General features: G+C 30.0%; 1 protein-coding gene across 2 annotated transcripts in view; it reads left to right on the top strand.

The window, feature by feature from the left end:
• LOC117173517 (tyrosine-protein kinase Btk29A) overlaps positions 1–17,803 on the top strand; it is a 93,827-nt gene that overhangs the window by 18,172 nt on the left and 57,852 nt on the right. Inside the window, exon 1 of one of the 2 annotated variants that reach the window (XM_033362145.1) lies at positions 7,226–7,350. The exons of the other annotated variant lie outside the window; for it this stretch is intronic. Within the exon in view, the coding sequence (XP_033218036.1) occupies positions 7,272–7,350 (79 nt within the window). The 5' untranslated portion in view covers positions 7,226–7,271. Of the gene's footprint in view, positions 1–7,225; positions 7,351–17,803 lie in introns of those variants that run through there. 2 annotated transcript variants of the gene reach the window in all.

Raw genomic sequence — 17,803 nt, 5'->3', positions numbered from 1 at the left:
TCACTAACGGGTGGAATAAATGTCTAAACTTTGAGAATCCATGGTTCAAAGATCGATTTTTCGTTTTAGTATTTTCAAAATGGCGTCTTAATGGCAAAATTTGTGTGATAATATTCATGAATTTTTTTACAATAAACGATGCGCGTTTCGGAAAAATCATTAAGAATAAAAAGTTCTTGTAAGCAGCCAGGGAATACGCCTGAATTTTTTCGAAGCGTTTTGAGCAAAATTTTGGATTTTGCATATGAACAATTTTTGCAATATTCAAAATTTTGCTCAAAACGCTCCGGAAAAATTCAGGCGTATTCCTCAGCTGATTACAAGAACTTTTTATTCTTGACAAATTTTCCGAAAAGCGCATAGTTTTTCAATAGAAAATTTTCATAGTTCTAAGCATCGTGTAAGAGTAAAATGATTCACGAATATCTATCGTCCGTCTGCCGCAAACAAAGTTTACGTTGCCCATCTATCACCAACGTGGAGGTCGACGAATATCGATAGTCTCTTTTTTTTAAAGGGATTTTATATATTTTTTTACATTTTTTAATTATTTTTTTTATGGAGAATTTTTTTCATTTCAGATTTCAATCCGTTGAAATCATTTTGATCCTGCTGTTTCAGAATGTAATTTTGAGAAACAATGTAAGCAGCAATACATGTTGCAATCAATGCAAAATCTAGTAGTCCTCTGGCGACATTGTTCATTATTACATAATGCTCTTGTTCGTGATTCGTATCTGTGAGTTTCGAAATCACCTAGTTTTGATTGCGACAAATATTTCCTGCTGTTTTCTTTACAGAAATCTTTCGTTTTCGATTTAGCTATATTATTCTTGTTGCAAATTTTCCAAATTACGGTAGCATTTGTAATTGATGATTCTACCATATTATTCGTGAAAAAATTTTAAAAGTCCATTTCTTTGAAGTAATAAATGGAGAAGCTTTTTTGCATCTGAAATCGTGCAAATCTACCTCTCCCATGTAATTATTATACAAAGAAAAAGCTCGAGGAAATCCTAGTTCTACTCTCCCTTGAGCAGCTCGTGAAAATCTTTTCACTGGGGTTATGGGAGTGATGCCACATGCTGTGGAAAGAATAGAGACTTGTTTTGAGTCTATTACACTGATAAAATTCATCCCACTGTTGCGATCATGACTTACTTTGAACGATCCTCGCGGATCATTTTTTGCAAATTCATGCTTTTCTTTCACTCTGTCTTTACGGACAGTTCCTGTTGATCGTAAACCACATTTATGCAGGTGGATGAGTAAATCTGGGCTGGTAAAGAAATTATCAAAATACAGATGATAATCAGATAATTTTTTTCGTGAAAGGCCATTGAGAAGTGGACTGATAATTTGTTTAATCATTTTTGTTTAAACTGCATTTTGGGATAATAAGAAAATTTTTTGAGGAATTTCATTGGCACCGTCGGAAAGAGGAGATCTTAAGCAATAAAAATATATGTGTCTCAATTTTTTCTAGTGTCGAATAGTCTTAGTTATTGGCCGTTGAAAAGCAGTGTACCAGTAGTGGCGTTTTGGCCGTTTAAGGGTTAACTGAAAATTTAACTACTCCATTTTTTATGGAAATGTTTTCCTGTTAAGTTGAAAATGCATATACACCAAACAAAATGCATGTCCTTTAGCAGCTTAGCAGATAGGCGCAGTACGCGGATACTCACACGCGTATATTGCGTATAGAAAATTACTCGTTTTGGTTTAAAATTGAAATATTTCAGTTGACGATTCATAAGTTTATGAATTTGTGTAAACACCCTGTTAAGTACCAAAAACAGTACATTTAAAAATCACTCCATCTTCAATTTCGATTTTTGAGTCTTGGCGATTTTTTTGCTACTGCATTTTTGTCACGGGACAGTTTTTAAGTAACTGAAAAAAATAATCCTGTTTAGACAGGTGTTATATTTTTATCCAAAAAACGGTAGAATTATGTAAATAGAAATTATTATCTCTTAGAAAATAATTGACTAAAATTCACCAGTAATTGGAAAAATGTTTTGTCCTTCAGACATGTAAAAAAATGGAAACTTAAGAAAACTTAAAATCTCTGAAAGCAATAAATTAAAAGGAACATTTGAGCGCGGGTAGTCAAGCTGTATGTCTATTCATTCCACGCTAATTTGCACAACGGAATAATCCTTACAAAAATTTTTCAATCTCTTTAATGAATTTAACATTTTAATTTAAAGTTCAATCAATAATCATAATAACTGATCATGTCCAAGGTGAAATAAAATAAAAGGATTCCTGTTCACATACAAATTTCATTCTCCCAGTTGTGAAAGAAGTTTGTTTAAGCAATAAACGCGGATCTAACCACAAATTAACACACACACACGTGTGAGTGCATATATATATATATATATATATATATATATATAAAATAAAAGATTGAATCAATTGAGAGTGACTATAACCAGTGTCTATCTCCACATCCTTACATGGGTACTTTCCCCCACTATTGGGAAACTGGCCTGTACAAAACTGTCCGAGCATTTTTTTCTAATAAAGAACAAATCTGGTCTAAGGTGAAGATAATGGTTTGTTTCAACGTAAACTGCAAACGGCCGCATAACTTTTGCAGTAGTTTAGGATTTATTAACGATCTTGTGAAAAGTCGCGACAGGGGACTGACGCATCTACCAGGGTACTGTCTTTGTGAAGTGAAAACTAGGTGTTATTACTGATTAACTATTTTTATTGTCTTTTATGTTAGAAAAATATCATGTAATAAGAAGCATTTGAAAATTAGCATTTCTATACTTTAAAGATACAACATTTCGAACGACGTACATTTTAAATACATAATAATACAAACTCTTTAGAATAATGATTAGTCTACATAATATCAGTCACATTTTTTGTAAAGGAAAATTAATTCCCTAATAAACCTTAACTTTAATTATTTCTCTAACATATTTATAGGGAACCTTAATTTATATAATATACTCTACTATCCCCTGCCATCAGCAAGTTGGGGCTAGGTAACTTCTCTAAAATTTCGCCCTTAGCTACGTCGGAGACATCCTTATGATTCAACCTAAACATTTGTTTAGAAGTTACAGAACCATTCGTAGATTCTTGTTCATTTTCAGATTCAAAATCGGTGTAAACATCTTCGGCTTATAATAATTCCGGGACACTTTTCCTGAATCGCATTTACGAATTTTTCCGTAGATTATTTATTGACGTGACCTCCTGTAGCGACATTTTTTTATATTTGGAAGCTGTTTTGGTAGCTTTGTAGCCAGGATATGAAACATGGTTTTGTTGCGACATTGGGCTTGCGTCCAGTGCTTAAAAAGTGAAGGCACTTGATATCAGGGACAATGCTTTCAAAATGGGTTGCAAATATGCCAAATAACAGTCGGCGAATGATACGTGTTTAAGAATGCTGCGCTATACGACTTAGTCATATTTTTTAAGTAGACTACAGCATTATGAATATTAATTTGAACGAGATAACCTCCAAAATGAACGAGTTGAATTTCTTTAGATGTATTTGCCGACATAATTTTGAGAAAAATCCATGTGTATTAAAGCATCATTATTTGGAAGGTTTTTCTTGAGAGTATTTATTACATTAAACTGGTGGAAAATATTTCTTTCACGGAACAAAAATGTATCTAAATCCTCTTTCAGTTTTTCCATGAGTTGACGTGGCTGGACGATCAACGTCTTTTTCATATATTTTGTCAATTGACGTGGTGTTTTACCTTTGGGGTCTATGAACTCTTGTTTTCAAGCCATCCAATTTTTGGAAATGTAAGGGTTTCCTACCGTCGAATTTTTTGTCAGCAGGATTTTTTGTCAGTCCCCTGGTAGTTCCATCAGTTCCCTGCCTCATTCGGTGACAGGGGACTGAGCAATTCCACAAAGGTCGAGGCTATCACAAATACCAATAAAGTATTATTAATTAACTTGCAGGAATAATGATATGCCCACCTTGAGTATATAAAATACCAAAAGCTGTCAATTGAATTTAAAAAACAAAGCATAAATCTACTCGCAAGGGCACTGTCTCAACAGGCAGCTGAAGCACTCGTTTCAGCGGTAACGTCGAGAAATAATCCTATCAGAATGGCACACGAATGCGATCTGTTGTACATCAGGACAAACTTCACGTTAGATTCGTTTCGTTTAACGCAAAAAGATGACTTTTTGTTGCATATAGAACGATTAAAATAATGTTCAAGTTGAACCAGGGGACTGTCTTTGAAATCTGAGGGACAAAATTAAGCTCGAGTTTTTAAATATGTAATATTAAATTTTAAAATTATGTCAACAGAAGTTCATCTTCCATTAGCACAGAATTTGAACAATTATAATATAAATGACATTTTCAATTTAATTTACTGTGAAATCCTTAGCTTTGATTGTGACTCTTAACTTGTGACACGCCAGGGGACTGATTTTTTATATGCTTGGAAGGAGATTACACAATGTGTATTCTTAATTTTGACGGTTTATACGCAGTGGTTTATTAAGAAATATTAATAAACTTTTATTTTTGATAACAATTTACAAGAAAACGTTTTATTTTATTGTTACAAAAGCTTTCTCTATGATCAAGCAAAATTTATAAATGTAAAATTGTTTTATTGCATTTATACGACGGAAAAAAACAGTATTGCCGCTCGAACTATACAGAATTTCAGTTCAGAAAAATACGGGTATTTAGTGTCTCCACCCATGCGGTATAGGTGAGACAGCTATACTGATTTTTCGCGGGACCAATACACGTGCGACTGTAATCCTAAAATGGAAGAAAAGCTTCATTTGCTTGAAGCGTTTTTTTTCTCAGCGCTTCTTCGTATCGTATATTTTTTGCCAAATTTTTACGTTGTGAGACCTTCTGAACCAGAAAAATAGCCTTTCGCGAGTATATTGTCGTGCGCGTAGATTTTTAGTTTTTTAGCACCATAACTTTCGAAAGAATTAAAATATTACGTTTTGTCACGTCAACGAACTTGTATCCTTTGTGGAGCAATATGACGTTTAGGATTACTAGTATAGCTGCTATGCATATACTGGTATAGTTGTGAGGACCATCCGGCAGCGTTGATGCAAGAACTATATTTTCTAGTTCTGATAACCAAAATATAGTTCTCTCAGCTATATCGTTTTTTTCGTACAAAATACTGCAATTTTTTGAGACTGGGAAAAATCCGGAAAATGACAGTGAATTTATTTTTTGGTGAGGAATTTCTTTTAATTCTTATATTTTAAGTAGAACAACACTTCCAATTTTAAAGACTAATTATTGTAAAATAATTTAATTTTGAATGCTTGAATTTAACAATTTTAATTTCTTAAATCTCTTATTTTTAAACTGTTGAGTTTAGAATGTTAAAAATTGGAAAATATACCATGTTCAGTTGTTTATTTTTAAGCCGGATAGCGAGTTTCATTTTCACCTTTTTTTTGCTTCTTTAAAATTTTTAGCTTCCTGTTCAGAATGTGGTTCAAGTTTAACAGATTTCCAATTTAGTATTTTTAGTTGGGAGTATGTACACAATTGTTAGATATAAAATTTAAATTTCTCTAAGGTAAATATTTTGGAAATGAAGGCCTTAATAGTTAAAGAATTTTTTATAAATAACGTTCAAAATTCATTCATTTTAGCTTGAAACATGATAAATTAAATCATTTCAAGTTTATAGTGTCTGAAATTAAACAATGGTAAAATATAACAATATAAAAAGATGTGAAAATAATTTGAAATTCAAGTGATACGAATTGGGTAGTTTCAAATTGAAAAGCTTAATAATACTGAGAGCTTGTTATTAAATTGAAATCGTTCAAAGTTTCATAATTATAAACTAAAGCACTCTAATGCTTTAATAACTTTTATTTCCAAACGAGAAAAGTCGAAGAAATCCTGATTAAAAATGTTAATATTGGACAATTTTAAATTAGAAGCGCTTGAAATTGAAAAAATGTGAATTTAAATGTTATTGTACAACGTTTATTTGAAATCCTTGATCGTAGTTATATAATTTTAAATTAATGATGCTAGAAATTTCATAATTTGATTACTTAATAAATTGCGCAATTTTAAACAATATTTAGATTGAAACATTTGACATGTTTTGCGTTAAAAACCCTGTAAATTGTTCAAATTTATAAATGAGTACAATTTCTAATTGAAAGCTTTTAAGGTAATTTATAAATGATTCAATGTCAAATAATCGATTGCCTCTACTATTCAATTATATGTACAGTTTTAAATATTTGTTTATTTATAAAGTCTTTAATTTTCAATTATAAACTCTTCAAAATTGAAATGTAGAATGGTAGTATTTCGCCTTAGATTTTTGAATGTAGAAAGGCACTTTAAATTGTAAATTCAGTTTTGAAAGCTGAGTTTTAAAATTTGAATAACCGGGCACATTTTTTGTTTAATTCCGGATAATGTGCCCCGTGCCCAATGACCATGAAGTTTCCCATTGATTTAACATGAGAAAAAGGCAACTTCTTGCATCTTTAATTGACTTATACGACCTTTTTTTGGTCACCTATTCGTCGTCTACTTTTAAAAAATTCACTTTTTTAACTTCAGTAGGTACTGTGATGACTGCGAGGATGACTGGCGTAGGGACTTTTGAAAATGAAGTTTTGCGACCACCCTGTGCAGTGTGTATTGACAATGACAACTATATATTCACATTCACATCTTTCTAGGTAGATGTCAATTGTTTTTCCATTGTGCAACGCTTTGACACCTTTTTAGGTAAAAAAGTTTCACCTTGGAATTTTATTGTGTTACGAAAAATGCTGGAAACTTTGATTGAAAATTATGTAGTGTTGTGTGTTCCTTGTGAAAAATCGAGATATTCACATCGATATTCATCGATATTCACATCCACATCTTTCTAGGTAGATGTCAATTGTTTTTCCATTGTGCAACGCTTTGACACCTTTTTAGGTAAAAAAGTTTCACCTTGGAATTTTATTGTGTTACGAAAAATGCTGGAAACTTTGATTGAAAATTATGTAGTGTTGTGTGTTCCTTGTGAAAAATCGAGAATTTTCTAACAATCTACAATTCTCATAATAATGAGTTAGCGAGTGAGTGACTGGCGACTTAACTCGTTCCTCGTTCTTCCGCCGTTACAGTAGAGGCCATGAAAGTCTAGCTTAACTTGACTAACAGTTAGGTTACCTTACCTTAGAGTTAGTCAGTGAAAGCCTGCGTATCGCGCGCGACACACTTGCTCGTCGTCTGTTCGGTTGGCAGGGCCAGAATGCATTTACTTCAGACCCTCGTTATTCGCAGACCAACATCGAGCACGAAATCCGCCGAAAATCGAAACCCTTGTGCATGTAGGTACGTCTTTTTGACGTTTAGAAAATAGAGAATCGCGAAATTCAAAGTGCAGTGGAGTATCCGATCCAAGAGAATGATGTCTCCTGATGAGCATCCTGTTTCCAAGACTAGGCGAGTCTAGTTGCCTAGTTATAATAAATGGCGCTCTGAGAAAGTCGAGGAAATTCTTAAATCTTTATTGCAGAGACACGAACGTTCCACTTGTTACACTATCTTGAACCCACGAAATGTTGCCAATTACGTAGAGTGATTTTTCTTGTCAGAGATGTCATGCACATCGTTTCTTTTGTATGATCAATGCTTAACCTTTGATGAGTTTTGATGATTTGAATCTTTCTAATTGCTGAAAATTGCAACTGTTGTGGTATGTTTTGTGTTACGCTTTGATGGACGATTTTCATACTTGTACAGTAATTCGTTATATCAGTACATAAGGGAATAAAGCAAAAATAATTATTTTAATACGTGGATTAAAACAATAGTAGAAGGGTTTACTATGCATACGTGTTTTAGTGTTACATATTCTCTGTTGGGATTCACATAAATGGTATGGAAAATTATATTCATTAGATTGGCGTTAATGAATTTGGTATCGAAGGATCTTTTTCTATTTGATATAGACATTGGTCTGAAGCATATGAGTAAATTTTATGTACACTCAACATAAGAAGTTTGTAAATGGTTATGCCGGAATTGCATATTTCTTCATATATCGCATATTTGAAGTATAATTTAGATGTAGCCAGTAGTTACAAAGAGTAATTTTTCTTTCGAGAGATTGCATGCACATTTCTTCTTTTGTATGATCATTGATCATCTTTTATTACGATTTTAATGTTTTTAATTGCTGGAAAATTGATCTACTGTGGTATGTTTTGTGTTATTGTTTGATTGGAGATTTACACACTTTTTAGAGTAAATCTTTATATCAGTACATATTTAACAGAGTGAAGCTCAAAGTATTGTTTCAATGCTTGGATTAACACAAAATAGTAGACGGTTTACTATGCATTGGTATATTACTGTTATAATCTCTATTAGGATTCATATATGGCATGGTAAATAATATACTCTAGGCGGAAAAATGGTACATAGTGGGAAATATTGTTGTATGTATATATGTATAATTTTTTGCATCATTTATATAAGCTATGTATAAGTGTTTCGCCTGGGTCAATATACATATGTCAATTAGCTTAAATGAATATATTATAAAAGGATCCACTATGCGCAAAAAATTAGCAAAATTAATCCAAGAAAATTTGCCTTGTCTCAAGAAGATGTTCAAGTTTCTTCACTTCTGTATATTTTCTTGAGACAAGAAATATTTTGTCAGATAATAAAAATATTTTATCCTCCGTATTCATAGCTATACATATTCTTAATTTAATACTAATTATTCTTTTGTTTAAATTTAAGTTACATTGATTTGAAGCATATATACGTAAATTTTATATGCACTGAACATAAGAAATTCGTAAATGGTTATGCCGGAATTGCATATATGTTTCGTATATCGCATATGTTAAGTACAATACAGGTGTTGCCAGTTACGTAGAGTGATTTTTCTTGCAAGCGATGTCACGTTTTTTGTTTTGTATGCTCAATTATTAATTGTCTTATGATAGAAAATTCATCCTTTTGGATTTAAAAATCATCTTTCGGTAGAAAAGTCATCTTTTTCGGTTGAAAGTTTATTCGTTTTAATTAAAAACTCTGCTATTATATTTTGGGTTTATAATTCATCTCTTTTGGTTCAAAATTGAATTATTTTAAGAAAAATTATACTATTTTGTTAAAAAGTTTTTATTTTGTTCGAAAGTTCAACTGTTTTGTTGAACATATGTCTATTTAGATAGAAAAATTGTCATTTTTAATTAAAAATTGATCTTTTTTCAAAAGGTATTTAAAAAATAATCTCTTTTGGTTAAAAATGCAATTGTTAGATTAAAAATTAATCTGTTTTGGTTGAGGATTCAACAATTTTCTTGAGAATTCATCATTTTTTGTTCAATTTAACTGGTTTTTTCATTTACAATTTAAATATTTTTCGGTCTTTAAAAATTGCTTTGTTTTTTGGTTGAAAATTTATTTCTATGGTTGAAAATTTTTTGTGGAAAATCCATCTCGCAAATTTCGTACTGCGAATGTTTATATTCGAAATTTCCATCTCCTCAATTTTAAAATTGATCATCTAAATTTTAAATGAATGCAGCCAGATCCAGATCAGTTATAATAGACCCAGAAAAAAGTAAAGATAATCGAAAGTCTCTTGCACTCAACTCCTTATTCAGATTCTCTCCTTGAATGAGATTTATTCAAATATTAAAATATCTTTCGCAAAGTTTTTGTCTGTCCACAGAATGAGGATTACGAACTCATCCTAATAAAAAGTTCTATACATCTATTTAAGGGCTAAACAAGAAATTCTCGTGCGGGTGTAAATTCTTAAGCGTGGGATATAAGAATGTTGAAATGTCAAACATCTCTACGATTCGGTTGAGAAATCTCATCGTTGATTGGGCAACGGTGATTTCTCTATAAGTAGGCTTAATTAAAAATATCAATGAAAGATACAAATTATGCTTCTACACATTTTCTTAATGGAACATTAATTGAAAATCTCTTCGCAACCTCTTTATTTTCAAATCCTAACTTCAATTTATTACAACTAGCAGTAAATGCACGTGCGCGAAACGCGCATCCACGTCTTTGAATTTTCATTTGCTAAAATTAGCAATACAAGTAATTAAAAAAACAATTATTAAACAAATTTTTAAATATTAAGTTTCAAACATATTTGAAGCAATAGTTTATCATTAATAATCTGAATTGAAAGCGATTGAAATGTAGAAAATTCACCGATATTTAAACGTTCCAATTCGAAAAATTGGGCAATTTCATTAGAAAGGAGCTCGAAAATAGGACGGTTTCAAAACGCTTAAAGATTTCATATTTTTAATATTAGGATTTTGGAAATTGGACCATTTAAAATTTAAAGAAATTAAAATTTTATTATTACTAATTAAAAGCGTTTAAATTTGAATAATTTAAGAATAAAAACTTTCGAATTTGAATAACTTTAATTTCGAGGAAATTGTAATTTCACAATTTGAGATTGAAAACTAAATTGAATGTTCTAAAGGCAAACCTTCTTATAATTTAGAATTTAAAATTGTGATATTAAAACTTTTTTATACGCAAACCCTTTTAAATTCCAATTATTTTAAGTCAATTCAAATTGTTTAAAAACTTCAAATTCTAATTAAACTTTTATAAATACAACAATAATTTCAATTTTAATTGCAAAATTAAAACTTATGAAAGGGAAAAATTGAGAATTCAGTGTTCTACATGCAAATTGAAAACTACCAAATTTTAACCATTCAAAACTGATTAATAAACAGAATAATTTCCATAAATTATTCAATCACAACAAGAGTTTCAATTTTTTAATTACAAACTTTTGAATTGTTCACACTTCATTTCGAATCATTATTCATTCTTTACATATTCCAATGAAATATATTTTCAATTTTAAATGATACATTTTTTTAAATCTTTAAATAGAAATCGGAAATTTTAAGATATTACACTGAGGATTAGAAAAGATTAAATAAAAAAATCGCTATGATTCAAATTTTGTTAATTGTACAATTCCACGCCTTTCAATTAGTTTTTTAAGTTTAGTTTGAAATATTCAATGTTTTGGAACATTTTCAAATAAAAAAATTTCATTTTCAATGACCTGTTCTAAAATCTTCTCATTTTTAAGGTTTGAATTTGATACATTATTTTCGTATCATTTCATTATTATGAATATATTCTGGAATCAATTAATTAAGAATTGTTTAATTACAAATTTATTACGCTAAAAATCGTGAAATTGTCAAGTCTTTCAATTTGACACTACAGTTTTGAAGAATAAAAAAAATTACAATTTTGTATTAGGATTATTATTGAAACCAAACAACTTGAAATGTTTAAATGTAAAATTATTAAATTTAAAACTAACTCAAATGGAAACCAAAACAATTTAGAATATTTAAATCTTTAACTGTTTAAGCTAAAATTTGTTAAATCTCAATGTATTTTGCTTCAATATTTTTCAATTTGAACATGAAAACTTGAAAAATCAAACAGTCAAATGCTATCAAATTTGAAAAATTTCGGAAGTCATAAGGGTTGTTGAAACAAACATTTGACCTTCAAAAATGAAGATCAAAAATAAATTAAACTTTTTCCTGAATGAGGGTTCTTATATAACGTGCGCGCGCGCGCGTGTTTGTATGTGTGTGTGTGTGAAAGCAACATTTTTTAAATTAATATTAAAATAGTCATAATAATATGTCGATTTTCAAAAGTAACGGTACCGAACAAATAAGGTACACATGTTTTTTTATACGTGCCCAAATTCATACTTAAGAGGTGAAATTAATCATTTAAAAGGCAGTGTAAACTTTGTTTAGGCTGAAATTTTTTTTTCGATTGAAGTAAAATATTAATTTTCTAACCAGTATCCCGTTAAAGGGGGTTAAGTACCCTCTGTCGTTAAGATTTAAAAAAATCGCTGATTTTCACGCGAGTATTACTCGCTTATAGTATATACTTAATTGTATTTTTAAATGATTCACGAAGTGGTATAAAAATGCAAGGCGTATGTATCGTAATAAAAAATTCTCTTCAAGGCAGAAGAAATTGTGGAAATGAAAAACATCACAGTATACCGTCATGAGGCTTCCCTATTCTGATTCGAAGGGGTTAAATCACTCTCAAAGCACGTTTCACATTGATGAAACATTTTAAGTGTTGCAAATTAATTATTGTGGTATAAAAAATTTTACACAAATTTATTCTATTTATTTCTTACAATATTTTGAGGAATATAAAGTAGTTTTACGGTACTTACTGATCGAAACAGCTGAAAATCGACACTGAAAATCAGTGAAAAGGTCCTTATATTCATTCAGTGAAATAAACACTTTTGAGCGTTAGCAGCACTGAACTATGTTAATTTAGCAGTCATAATAAAATAATATTTGAGTAGATTCAATCAAATAGTCATAGTAAAAACTTAAAAACCATAAATATGATCAATTATTAAAAAAGGTGAAATGTTTCAATGCTTTTAAATGACAAATAATTTTAACGTCAAGATTTACCGTCATGTAAACACCTGTTAAGTAAGTAATTTTTATACGAGTTAGAGTAAATTTTTCCGCATTAAATTCAACTAACTTACAACCGGAAAATTAGAAAATGTATTTCCTTAAGGAACTTTAAAACTTAGAGGTTATGTTTCACATGATTTACTCTGGCGTGCCTGAACTGAATATAGTGAATAAGTCCGAAATCAATTATTTACCAATGAAATGTCTAGCTACTATTTCAATCAGTGAATTTTTCATTGATTCAGATTTATGGAGCAGAAAATAAAACTGTTTAATGTTACTTAAATATATTCTACGAGATATTATTCTTTATATTTATTATATTTTCCATGTTATAAACTTAGTTTTTTATGGAAATTAACGATAATTAAATTTTTTATCTTGGGACTGTTTGAAGTCGCCAAAAATTAAGCATTTTTCAAACGCAGAAAAATTCTGCTAAGGTTACAGGATTTTAAGTTAAAATAGTTGAGAGCATAGATTTTCTGCAAAGATCACCGAATTTTCTGCAGATTTTGAAAATTTTTCCGTTGATTTATAAATTTACGGATATTTTCTGTAACATTTACTGAACTTTTCTGTCAAATCAACATCTGTAAATTGTAAAATATAATCAAAAAGTCTATAATTGTTACAGAAAATATACGCAAAATCATAAACTAACTGCAAATTTTGTAAACTGATAAACTCTGCAGAATTTGTTTCTGCTTGCACCAAAAGGAACAAGATTTTCGTGTAAGTGATTAATTGTAATGGAAGAAACATGAAGTTTATTTTGAACACCCCACAGTGTACGCCTCGATCTCGATTAAAAATCTAAGGTTCGTGAGGGAAATATTTCTTTTGTTTTTTGAACAAAGCAATCGAAAATTGATAAACACTGCCAATGTATTATAACTGATAAGGTTTTTGAAATTTCAGACGAATATTCATGAGAATTCGGAAGAATTTTGTTAAACGTTTTTCGGATCATGTTTTATTACATAATTATGTGATAAATCTCCACTTAAGAAACAATATTATTAAACTCAAATCTCTTTTTCACAATTAACTATCCTCTGCAAGATATAAGAACCTTTTTCAGTACTCAATGCGATACATAAAAGTGGTTATGTAGAGGTAGACAGGAGGACACAAGATTTTGAAAATCTCGTAGATTTTGCTTTTGGAGAATATTCACAAGTAAAATGTGCGTCACAGAAAAAACAGAACATAAACTTTACATCGATTTCCGATGAAAGATTGGCTGCAACAAAAATTAACTTTACAGGATAAAGAATTATCCTTCTAAAAAAATTCCTGCAAGAAATTGTATCATCACTTTATTCTGTGATATTGTGATGAGATGCCAGTTATAAAATGATCTTGTAAAAAATCATATTGTGTATCAAACATATCTTTCACGATCATCATATCTGTAATAAGTATGAAGAATAATATCCCGTATAGAATATATGTATTTACCATAAAAAAATTAAATTTTCTACAACATATTGTAAGAAATAAATGAAATAAACTTCTGTGAAATTGTGTATACCACAATAATTAATTTGCAACACTTACAATGTTCCATGGATGTGAAACGTGCTTTGAGGGTGATTTAACCGCTTCGAATCAGAATGGAGATGCCTCATGACGGTACAGTCTGTAATTTTTTCCTATTCCACAATTTTTTTTGCCCTCAAGGGAATTTTTCACTACGGCCATTAAACTGCAACTGTTACAGTTGTTAAAAAAAAATAAAAATTTGCATCAGTGGTAGTTTACCCTCTTTGAATTATCTGAAACGGAGTGTAAAATAATCTAACGCCTTGCATTTTTATAACAGTTCGTGAATCATTCAGAAATACAATGCTTAAAAAATAAATATTTTACTGCAATCTAATATAATAATTTCAGTATAAACAAAGTTTATACTGCCTTTTCAATTATTAATTTCACCGAAAATTATATTCCTGAAGTAATTCAAAAACTTTGAAGGGTGATTTCACCCCCTAAATATGAATTTGTGGCACGTAAAAAAATCACGTATACGTTATTTTTGAATGCTCTAAAACATAATAGTACTTCAGAACGAATAAAATCGGAGGCGGTCACTTGGGTAATCTGCTTCCTTGTAAAATGTCTTTTTACTGAAAAGAAGAACCCTTAATTCGAAAACCGTCACTTATTTACCTTTATTGAATCCATAATAATATTTCCTTGATTAAATAATATCGTAAATATTTAATAATTGTAAAGAACATACAAAATTATACATTTTAAATTATTTCTATCTGCTCAACAACACTAAAATAATAAAATTATACATTTAAAAATTTGTAACGTTCTTGATTGAGTATTCAGAAATTTGAATGTCAATATTATCGAACTGAAGCTTTTGAAGCTCAAAATTGAAATAATAAAATTTTCAAAGATGATAAAAGTTATTACCACATACCTATAATTTCATTAAGTATTAAATAAAATCTGAAACGATTGAATAGATTTTTCTAAACTAAAAAATGTGGTTTTTGTATTTAAAAAAAGTGCAGTATCATTTTCACTGTTCAAAATTAACTTCAAATTGTAAGCCTTTAAATTTTAATAATTCAAAAAACGTTAAAAGTTATATGATTTAGATTTAGAAGCTTTAAGAATGAATGAATTTAAACCTTAATCGTTAAGAATTAATCAATTGTAAACTTCGTTCAAAATTGAAATATTCTTGAATTAGGATTTTCAAACTAGGTCATTAAAAATGAATCATTTCCAGTTATGCATCAGGCGTTGTAAAATTCACTACTTTTTAAATCTAAAGTGAAAAATTAATAAGATTAAAAACAATGATAAAGCATTTCCATTTAAGAGAATCAACTTTGTTTTGTAAATAACGAAATTCAAAAGTCTGGAGATTATAACTTTTATCTGAATATAAGAGGAGACAAATTCAGAAGATGTCTATATTCAGGCTAAACGCGAGACACTTTCCGTAACTTTGCTTTTTGAAAGCCATGACAATAAATGCACTTTAGAGTGCCGCCAGAGTTTTATGGTAGTATGAATGTTGCGAAGTTGACCATCCGCTGTGAAAAGCTCGGAAAAGCTTCTTTCAGTTTTCCAGAGGGTCTTACTTTATTTCTACGTTTCACTTTTTTTTAAAGTTTTAGTGTCTACTCTATTTTAAAAACTACTTCGTTTATTACATTTAAAACTAGCATTCTTTTTTTATGAGTTTAGTATATTCAAGTGTTTTATTTTAATGCCCCGGGACAAAATCCTAATACTCGGTAAGTCCTCCCTGCATGCTCTGTCACGAAAAATATAGTTCTGCCCGAGGTTGGAGAGAGCTTTTCAGTCCTCGTTTTTCCTCGAAAACGCTTGAAAATTGCGAATTTGGAAATAAGTAGGCTTCCGCGAGCATTAAAGAGGCTTTCGCGATATTTTTTGAGGTTTGCCCGATGATTTTAGAGTACTGAGCGAGCACGTAGCGAGATTTCAAACAAATATTCAATGTTTCACAAGTGCTCTCCAAAGTGTCTTTAATGCTCGTGGAAGCCTACTTATTTCAGAATTCGCAATTTTCGAGCGTTTTCGAGGAAAAATGAGGACTGAAAAGCTCTCTCCAATCTCGCACAGAACTCTATTATTCGTGACAGAGCATGCAGGGAGGACTTGCCGGGTATTAGGATTTTGCCCGGGGCATAACATATTTATAAAGCTTTTCAAATTTGAGAGCCGACACGGAGAAAAATGAATATTCACACTGATATCGAGATTTCTATGGTATATCTATATTTTATGTTTAAATACATGGAGAAAGGATAATGGTCAATAGTAGATGGTCAGCGTATAAGATAGTAACGCCAAGTATACAGATATTAACACGCAACATCTACTATCATTTGAGATAGTGATAGTGTCGTTCGATGCCATTTCATGCCGTGTGTGAACTTGTGGGAAAATTATGATTATATAAATATTTTGTTTACAAATATTAATAAAATGTACTAAATTGTTTGGATAGCGTAAAATAGTTGATGCAAGTTATAATTTTATAGTTAAACATAAATATGTTAATCTGAAACATCCGGATTTTAAGGGTAAATATCCATAAATTATTCTCCGTATATAGGGCAGCTGTTTTAATATTAATGGTTAAATTCTGTGAATATTAACAGACATATGCAAAGCAGAGATTACTTACTTCAAAGGTTTTTCCGGAGAAGGAACTGCACTTTTATGAATCATTCTACCATATCGAAACAATTTACAGCATTGTTATTACATATCTCCTTAGAAAAGTTAACGTATGCTTCTTATATACTTATCAAATTTTTAACTTTTTGAAACAGTTTTCATAATCCAGACATTGAAAAAATAGAAAATTCCGAATATCTTATTCTCAAATCACTAATTGGGAAATTATTCATTTTTTGTTAATCTGGCAATTTTTACGTGCTTAGTAACTTTGCCACTATACTAAAAGTTTTCCAACCTTTGAGGATTGCAAGTGTCTGTTCTTTTTCAAATGAAAAAAATGAAATGGTTGACGTATCATATCCATTTGCCAAAACTTTTTAAAAATAAATTTATGAAAGTTTGAATTTTTTAAATTAAAAACGCGCATTATCAAAAAAATGAATCAATTTTTGTTCAAGGCGTGATATTTTTTTAATCTAATACAGGTATTTATCTTTTTCTTCCTGATTCTGATAGAAGTTCTCGTTTCCTTCCGGAATACGTTAGAATTTTTTTTTAAAGTTCAAAAGTGACAAACTGGTGACATTTTTTCTGAAAATATTCAAATTCAATTTATTCGAAATTCCGCCTTTTTTTGTCTTGCTTTTTTTCTAGATTCACCCGAATCTAAAGAGTATATTTCATGATGTACTGTCCTGTGACAGCGCGTTGACGAGACGAGAAAATGTTCATTTGTTTGAAAAACGAAAATTCACATTTTTCCAAAACGACATGAGATAGAAAAAAATGATTTCTCTACAAAACTTTTCAATTTTTAACCCGAAATTATGAATCTTTACCAAATAAGTTAATTTTGAACTAGTTAATTACGTTTTCTACAAAAATCGTTAAATTTTCAATAAAAAGAAGGATTTTTTAATAAAATAGTGAATTTTCGATAAAACAATTATATTTTCAACAATATTAACCAATGAACATAATTTCTCAAACTAAAAATATAATAGTAGACTTTTCAACCAAGGGGCCATTCACAAAATACGTGATGCATTTTTCAGGGACTTTTGACCCCCCCCTTCGTGATACTTTTTCGATTGGT

This window comes from Belonocnema kinseyi, chromosome 5 (assembly GCF_010883055.1).
Source record: "Belonocnema kinseyi isolate 2016_QV_RU_SX_M_011 chromosome 5, B_treatae_v1, whole genome shotgun sequence".
Lineage (NCBI taxonomy): Eukaryota > Metazoa > Arthropoda > Insecta > Hymenoptera > Cynipidae > Belonocnema > Belonocnema kinseyi.
Note: the sequence above shows the minus strand (reverse complement) of the source record. Positions and strands in the feature narration are given on the sequence as shown.